The sequence below is a fragment of the Contarinia nasturtii genome, unplaced genomic scaffold, assembly GCF_009176525.2.
Source record: "Contarinia nasturtii isolate CC-2019 unplaced genomic scaffold, AAFC_CNas_1.1 Cnas_scaffold_695, whole genome shotgun sequence".
NCBI classification, from domain to species: Eukaryota; Metazoa; Arthropoda; class Insecta; order Diptera; family Cecidomyiidae; genus Contarinia; species Contarinia nasturtii.
The window spans coordinates 2,839,307-2,848,038 of record NW_022198046.1 but is presented as its reverse complement, the minus strand read 5'-3'; the positions used below and the strand labels follow the sequence as shown (position 1 = coordinate 2,848,038).

At 31.1% G+C, this 8,732-nt stretch overlaps 2 protein-coding genes across 2 annotated transcripts; one reads left to right on the top strand and one right to left on the bottom strand.

Annotated features, from left to right (window-relative positions):
* Nucleotides 1-1,850: 1,850 nt before the first annotated feature.
* LOC116340675 lies at nucleotides 1,851-3,170 on the bottom strand. Its single transcript, XM_031767283.1, has 4 exons — nucleotides 2,860-3,170; nucleotides 2,758-2,798; nucleotides 2,558-2,697; nucleotides 1,851-2,490 (listed from the first exon to the last, which is right to left on the bottom strand). The coding sequence occupies exons 1-4, from the start codon at nucleotides 2,941-2,943 to the stop codon at nucleotides 2,366-2,368; spliced, it is 390 nt and encodes a 129-aa protein (XP_031623143.1). The 5' UTR covers nucleotides 2,944-3,170; the 3' UTR covers nucleotides 1,851-2,365.
* A 3,500-nt stretch (nucleotides 3,171-6,670) lies between these two features.
* Nucleotides 6,671-8,171, top strand: LOC116340668 (regucalcin-like). Its single transcript, XM_031767277.1, has 5 exons — nucleotides 6,671-6,806; nucleotides 6,901-7,492; nucleotides 7,557-7,637; nucleotides 7,702-7,759; nucleotides 7,824-8,171. Exons 1-5 carry the CDS (start codon nucleotides 6,750-6,752, stop codon nucleotides 8,017-8,019), a joined length of 984 nt encoding a protein of 327 aa, XP_031623137.1. The 5' UTR covers nucleotides 6,671-6,749; the 3' UTR covers nucleotides 8,020-8,171.
* Nucleotides 8,172-8,732: the final 561 nt, after the last annotated feature.

Below are 8,732 nucleotides of genomic sequence, written 5' to 3'. Positions count from 1 at the left end.
GAAAAACCAATTGTATTCACATTTCTATTGCTTTCCATATTCGTATTCTTACAAATGGTAACTTTAACATAATATTCATAAATCATAAATGTTTCAATTAAATCATTTTTTTTTCTTTTATCGTCATTTGTCAAAAGGGTTGCTTCTTATTATTTTTGATGCTTTCTCCATATAAGAGCGTGAACGAAACTTTTGTACATATTAAGAGTGTAACGATTATAAGTGGAATATTTGGACTAAGGTCAATCGGCTCTTTGATTTGGGTGCTGATGCTAAAAGGAAATATTGAGTTATCTGTTTTGGTAAACATAATGGCCCCTGCACTAAGCTTTAGTGAGTTTGATTTATAAAAATCAATAATTAGGTACAAATATAAATAATTAATTCATTTTCATTTCATTCATTTTAGGTTTGGCCTCTCTATATTTTTACGTTCAGAAAATGTTTTCCAGTTCCGTTGAAATGAACAAAATTCAACTTGGACCGAACTCATTAACATTTGACAATAACCTTTCCTTTTTATTTGCCGTTGTTCCGATATGTTTTGGTATTTTTATTGGTTTCTACTTTTCACACTTCGTTCGGCGTTCAATTAACTATTTCAGACTTACTCTGAAAATATTGTTGACAATTATTTTTGTTGCCAACATATTTTTTCATGAATTGATCGATTTGAATTATTATTCGACATTATTCAAAATGTGCGCGACTAAGGTAAACTATTATCGGAAATGAATCGTTTCAAATTTGACTAATCATGAAGATGAAATGAAATTTTAGATTTTTTTGACTTGGTTTCTGTGGCCACTTTTATTGTATTGCATATTATGGTATGTTACACGGATTTTAAAATTAACATTGGAAGACCGCATAGTATTCACGATTTACATTATGGATGCAAATGTATACTTAGGATCTATAGCCAAATTTTATGCAAACTCAAGTACTGCCAGAAAAACTAATGATTCCATGCATTTCTACGAACAAATACATTCTGCATTTTTTGTTATGACTTTTATGATCTGTACAGTACACACTCTTTGGATGTCTATTACTCGTTACACGAGGTTGAATTGTCCCAAATAATAAATACAGAAACGAAATTTATAATATATTATTTTTTCCAAATTGCAGAATTCAAGGTAGACGAACACACACTGATTTGTTGGAGCTTGAAATATACGATTGAAATCCATAGGCTGGATCACCACACTTTCAATTTCATTTGACTTTTTGCGGAAATATTTTTTCATTGTTATGAATTCGTGTATTAAGTATTTTTGCACAGCAACACGGAAAAATTATCAAAACAATAAATCGAATCGAATTCATGGTTGAAAATCAACCACGAAAAATCGAAAGAAATTAAATTTGAAGGAATTTCAATCAAAAGAAGGGTAAAAATGTCTTTAAACTTTCACAATATTTTTTTTATTATGAATTAAATAAACTGTGCAATGTTTTATTGGGACTAAAACTTAATAACGGGAATTTTTTGATGAAATTCAAAGTACTGTCCATCGTTAGCCACTACTTTTTCCCATCTTTCTGGTAGCATACGGATTCCGCGTCGACTCTTCGTCTTTCCATCCATCGACCCAATTTTTGACTTCTTCGAAAGAACGGAAGTGCTGCTCAGCCAGGCCATGTGTCATCGATCGAAATAGGTGGTAGTCGGAAGGGGCATTATCATGATCTAAAATCACTTTGTAGTATCGCTGCTCATATTCCGGCCGTTTATCTCGCAATGCTCGGCTCAAACGCATTAATTGTAGTCGATATAGATCGCCCGTAATGGTTTCACCAGGTTTTAGCAAAATTTTCCATAGTTGAAAAAAAAAATCGTCTGCTCAAGATAAAATATTTGTTTTTACTGTTTTGACAGCTGTTGAATGACACTTTCAAATGACATATATTTCATTGATATACTACGACACAATTACAAGTGGTGACAACTAGCGTCAAGTTCCCGTTATTAAGTTTTAGTCCCAATACATCATTACGATATTATAAAGGCCATCCCATACAAAAATTCACATTTTTAGTAATTTTTGTATGAAAATTGTGTCGAAGATTACTTGTCGTCAGATTCATTTATCTCGTAGATTCAAATTTACAGCAAAAGATATGTAATAAATGCTAATACATGTCGTGCACCACATTGCAGACAAGTTCGTCTTACGGATGTAAGACATTTTATTTACCATGGAAATACATACTCTCGCTTATCGTACTACAACTCAGAAAAACATACTCTTCCATTGACGTTTTCAAGAGATTTAGTTCATTGTATTAATAGATTGCAGTGATACGCATGCACCCAGTTGGCATAGCCCTTTATAGCCCCTTTTCGACTATTTTGCTCCTACCGTTTGCCCATTCGCGGCGTGAAGATAACATCATATGACTTTTGTTGCTCGATATTCTCATTTGATCCCTTTCCGAATCGATGTGTATAATCGATACTTCGTTTCTCTTGCATAATGTTAACTAAATAAATTTAAGAAAATGAAAACTGAAAATAATTCAAATCTCTGGATTTACATTAAACATTTACCCAAAAGAAAATACTGCAACAATGGCGAATTAGGGACTTTTGTTTTGTCAATTCCATGAAGTGCTAGAAAATTCACTATTTTTTCATCCGAAAAAATTTCTTTCAGTAAATTGTCTGGATCGTCGTTCGGATTTTTTATTCTAAAAATAAAAAACAATTTTGAATATATTGCTCGAAGATTTATATGTTTAAACACACACTTCCGGCTTGATTCTGGAGATTCTCCAGTATTTTGAATGTCCTACATAATTGGAAATTATGTTTAAATTAAATTAAAATTTAAATAATTTTTTTGTACACACCTTAGTAATTGTGCCAACCGTCATTCCATCACAAAAAAATGAAATTAAACATATTACTAAAATTAACGGTGTTATTGATTTCATACTTTTTTTTAAAAATAAATACAAAACTTTAATAATAGAATAATATAGTAATTTCACCACTTTTTGTTTTTTTGAACGTATTCAGTTTATTTCGATTGAAATTGAACAATTTTTCATTACAAAAGAAACCGAAATGAAAGCATTATGTGAAACGATCCCAATTTATACTTAGGTTTACTTAAATTTACAAGTGAGTAGAACCATTTTAATCACTAGTAGTCAGAGGAACGTTTTGCTTCGAAGGCATGACTTGTAATAATGTATTTTAAATGTTCCGTAAGTTTATACGAATTAAAACAAAACGATATCTGGTTTATAAAGTTGTTTACCAAGGTTCATATGAGTTTGGACGTATTTCAACACATATCGAAGTAAATCACATATTCAGATATCTTGACATCTCAGCCATTCAGTAAAATTAATTCTCTCTAGCTGTGTACAACTGATTTCGTGTTCATAAAACAATGGAATTTTTACGTACACAGAAAGAAAAAATGTGGTATTTTTAATTCAATTTTGGTAGATTTAATATAAAATTAACCAACAACGAATTAAATTTACCATTTTTGACATCTCTGAGGCATATTTTTCAAAAGTGACTATTTGTTGAATAAACTTTACCAACTGCTTCATTACATTTACCAACTTTTCGAAACCACAGATGACGCTAGCCCATGAATTTGGTGAATGAAATGAAGCAATTGATAAAACTTATTAAACTGATAGTCTCTTTTGAGAAATATGCCTCAGAGATGTCAAAAATGGTAAATTTAATTCGTTTTTGGTTGATTTTATATTAAATCTACCAAAATTGAATTAAAAATACCACATTTTTTCTTTCTGTGTAGTGGTAATTATTAATTTTCACCCAAACAACTTTCAACCACTTATTAATAGAATGGTAAATAGTACTTGAATCTTATCTATTACGCATTTCATGAATTCGACAATTAAAAGTATGTGTGTATTCATCATTCTCAAGCATATTGTAGACAATAACAAAAGAGCAATGCCACTGTTACTTTGCTCTATTGTAAATATCGATGATGCGATGTCATGATGAATTCAGATTTACATTTTGTATTATTCTTCTAGTATGGGGTGACGATATGTATATTTCAGACAATATATTGGGCTGAACCAACGTAAGTGTTTTATAACCACAACAATCACTTCTATTGTTTTATCAAAAATATTATTTCGTTTCATTTTTGGTATATTTTTCAAATACTTTACCTAGGTCAACACCAATTGTGACGTGTATTCACGCAATACAATTGATTTCAGAAACTGACATCCATAAATCAACGGTGAATTTTCACATCTTGGTTAGTTTATTTAGGGATATGAGTAAACAATGAAATTTAATTGCAACTGAACATATCTGGGAAGATTCAAAGCAATGAATAAAGGAACAATTCAAAATTTTCAACAAAATGAGTTAGTTAAAAAAAGCTTCCGTTTATCTACAGCAACTTTGTTCATTGAAAGACACTGAAAATTGAGATTATTTGCAGCCGTTGCCAATTTTACAAACACTTTTACATTTTTTGTGTCTACAAAATAATACTGATAATAACAGAGTCAGTCACAGTGGACGACAGTTGACTTTTAGAACGTTGCTTTATTGCGTCAGTATGAACTGCCGGTTTCAACCATTTTCGTCACCAAATTGATATCAGAAATTTTGATTTTCGTCACTTGACAGCGGTTTTCTATATGATTTTGTTATCTGTACAGTACACAATCTCTGGATGTGCATTAATCACCACATGTGGTTGACTTATTCCAAATAATAATTACGGAAACGTTTTTAATATTATTTTTATTCAAATTGCAGAGATTCATGGCAGACGAATACCCTGTTTTGTATACCGGCGATAATGTTTAATATGAATGCATTCCGCAGAGAATAAAAGAGAAACAGCGTCATCAAGTACAATATTAAAGACGAATTAAGATTGGACCTGTTGAACTCATAGTAATAAATATCACATTTAAATGAAGAAACAATCTCATAAATTTTGAAAATGACAGAATTGTTTTCATTGTCAACATTTTTTTTTACTTATTCTCATTCAAACGCAATTTTGTAAACAAAAACCAACCATATTACCGAAGCAATTTCTTTGTCCAATTTAAGTGCATTCACAAAATGCTGCTAAGGTACTTGTCTATATCGTTTTCTCATTACATATCTCGTCTAAGAATGTGTGCACTTGAAACACGTTTCTATGGTGAAACATTCTTAACAATTCTGGTGAACTGAAATAATTTAATGATAGAAAAGCTGAGATTATGCAATGCATGATGGAGGAAATGTGCATCAATAACTCAAATCTTAAGCTCAACAAAAGAATTTCCAGGAATGTGACATCAATTATATGGAATAAACAAGATAAATTTACAGATCATCAAGTGAATTTTTATGAGAGATACAATATTATAGAATTCGTAATAATGTAATTTCCATCGAATTGCTCATCAAATAAATAAAACAGAAATTGTACATTGAAGATATTCTCAATCAGCTCAAGTCATATATCTCATTGCTATATGTAACATTTTTGAAATCAAATCTGTCAATTTGCGTCAATTTTTATAATAAGGACAAAAATACAAACAATAATTTGGCATATAGTGGATAAAGTAAAATTAATTCTTTTTGAAGTAAATCTATTAGACTTTCCCACATTCGTATTCAAAACATTGTGTTATGAAACTTATTGTTCGTTTTCAGCTTGTGATCTATGACCACCGTTGTTGATGTGTTTTTAATTATTCGATTTGAATACAGGCCCTTTTCCAGTTACATATTTTGAAGGTTATTTTTTGTGCAAAAAATAATCATCAAATTGGCTCTATATATCTCTCTATAGAGATAACTACTATTCATGTTAATTATTCTATTTCTAGGAGGTAGACACCTATGAATCCAGTGTGAATTATTTGATTTCTATGAAATCTTTGATTATTGCGATTTCGGTGATTTCTCGATTCCAAACCTTAATATTGGACATAAAATACACTTATATACAAAGCTAATTTCACTGTGGTAGTGTGCGCCTATAGTAGAAGTCGCACACATAGTGTGTGTGCGGTACAAAATACACAACATTTGACAGAAATCAAAGAAATCACAAAAATTGAATTCAGCGATTTCTGTGATTTTAATGATTTTTGTGATTTCTGTGAGTTTTGATTCCACGTGTCTACCCCCTAGTTCTATTTGCAATAGATGAATTCAGTACGCGTTTGAATCGCTATCAACGTGAGTTTGATATCAGTTATTCTGTTTTTGTTTCTAATGGAATATTTGAATAAATGTGCTTGGGAAGATTTATAAAAATATCGATAACGGATTTAAATTGTGTGCGCCCAGAGTCCGAAACGTCAAGTAAACCACAAAATTATTTTTGCATTTTTCATTTATATACGGATTTTGTTTTTATAATCAAATTTACACTTGCTTTTTAAACTTTTGTAAAGAAACAAATTGACAAAGTTACTTTGATTACCGTTAATTAATGTTATTTTTATAACTGCTTATTAATCAAGTCAGTAACATATGTATAATAATTGAATAAAAAATCTGGTATCATATAATTATCAATTTGCCGGACTGTGACAAAAAAAAATCAGAGACAAATGCCGTTAACCTTCGTTACATAATAAAGAACTTTAGATTATATTGCACTCGTGTCAACTGAAGTGATTCGCATAAATATAAGATGTTTTCTTTTCAACTCAATCAGTCGAGTTTTTTCTATTCACATTGTTGTGTGCTTACATTTTTTGATTGAATAATGTATTTTCCATACATTCTCGCCTATTTTATTGCAGTTTTTGCAGTAAAAAGTGCCGTAAGTATTGATCTAGGCTATTATTTTTATTTGTTCAAAAAAAAAAAATCAATAATATTTGTGACTTATTTGCCGAATATGTAATTCATACTAGGTATCATTCAATGTAGAAGTAATTCCATCGCCAAAAACCCTGGTTGGTACACGAGCTCATTGGGATGTAGCGCAGCAAAGTTTATATTATTGTGATGTTTATGGCAATGAATCTTCAATATTGCGCTATGACTACAATGAGAACAAAGTCTATACAGCTGGGATTGATGGAGAATATGTTGTTCCATTTATAATTCCCGTTGCAAATACCACTGATAAATATGCTGTTGGCTTGGGAAAGAGAGTCGGAGTCATAAATTGGGATGGTAAATCATCGAAGGCAACCCTCGACTCAATTGCATTCGAAGTTGATAGTGATAAGAGTGACAATCGTTTTAATGCAGCCAAAGCAGATCCATCGTGTAGATTCTATGGTGGCACCATGCTTTCAGAGAAAGTTGCTGATCCATCCAAAAGTGCTGCTGGTAAAGTATTTAAATACGAAAAAGGTAATGGTGTCAATGAAGTGTTGGACAACATTTACATTTCAAATGGCATGGCATGGGATGAGAACAAAAATAAATTTTACTACATCGATTCGGGAAAATTCGATGTTAAGGAATACGACTACGATCCAAATACTGGAAATATTTGTAAGTGATTTAATTGAGTCAGCGTTTGTTATCGATATTAAATCATGTTATTCTTTTCATTTAGCCAACGAAAGAGTTGTTGTTGATTATAGCGTAAATGGCATAAATCCTGGCTTTCTTCCTGATGGTTTGACCATTGATACGGGTTAGTTTGTTTTTGATTTGGTACATTTTACCATTTAATTAATTTTTTTGATTATTTGAAACAGATGGCAATTTGTACGTCACATTTTTCAGTGGTTCAAAAATATACAAAATTGATCCAAAGTAAGTAAATTAAAATAAAATTATACTTTCTTGTGTTTAACCTTAAATAAATCGTTTAACGTAGGGATGGCAAAGTTTTGTTGGAAATTCCATTTCCGGTTAAGCAAGTGACTGCAGTTGCATTTGGTGGTCCAAATTTGGATGTGCTGTATGTAACAACTGCCGCGATAGATAACACTGAAGCAGAATCAGCTGGATGTTTATTTAAAGTGACTGGACTGGGTGTTAAAGGTTATCCCGGTGTTAAAGTGTGCGTTTAATTTGATTCATACATGCATAAAGTATATAAAACATGTTTATACAACTAAAATATTTAAATCTGTACCTTGTTCTATAATCTTATCAATGTTGACATGAGAACGGAATAGGTAAAGGAACAGTAAAAGTAATAAAAACAACTTTTTATTAAATATCTATTACTTATTATTTAAACATCGAAACAAAATCATTCATATATAGTTGAAGGTTTTTCTATTCTGTTGAATCAAGGAGAGTGTGGTAATCATTTCAAACTGCACTTTGCACTCTTATTCCCAAACATACAATGTCAAAAGGGTGGTTTTGGCTAACTTTCATATTTTGTTGTTTATTCCATCTTTGTATACAAAATAAGCCTACAAAATTAATTGGTAAACTAAGTAGGTTTCCCCATGTGGTTATGTGATTTATCGATTTTGATGTTCGACACAAAACCAAATCGAACACCAACACAAAAAAAATCAAACTTCGAAATAAATGATCGCTTTGAAAAGAGAGAGTGAGGAAAAAGAGACTACGGTCGATAAAAGTTGAGCATCGTCAATTTCATTTTATTTGAAAAGTTTATCTGGGCAATGTACTTTTTTCCCTCATCCAGATGTGCTATATAAAATGAATCCATGTTGTGCATTGCGCGATGGCAGTATTAAAGTTGGGTCGTTGTCGAAACTTTTGATTAGCAGTAAACGAAATGTGTTTAACAGATAATTCCCAG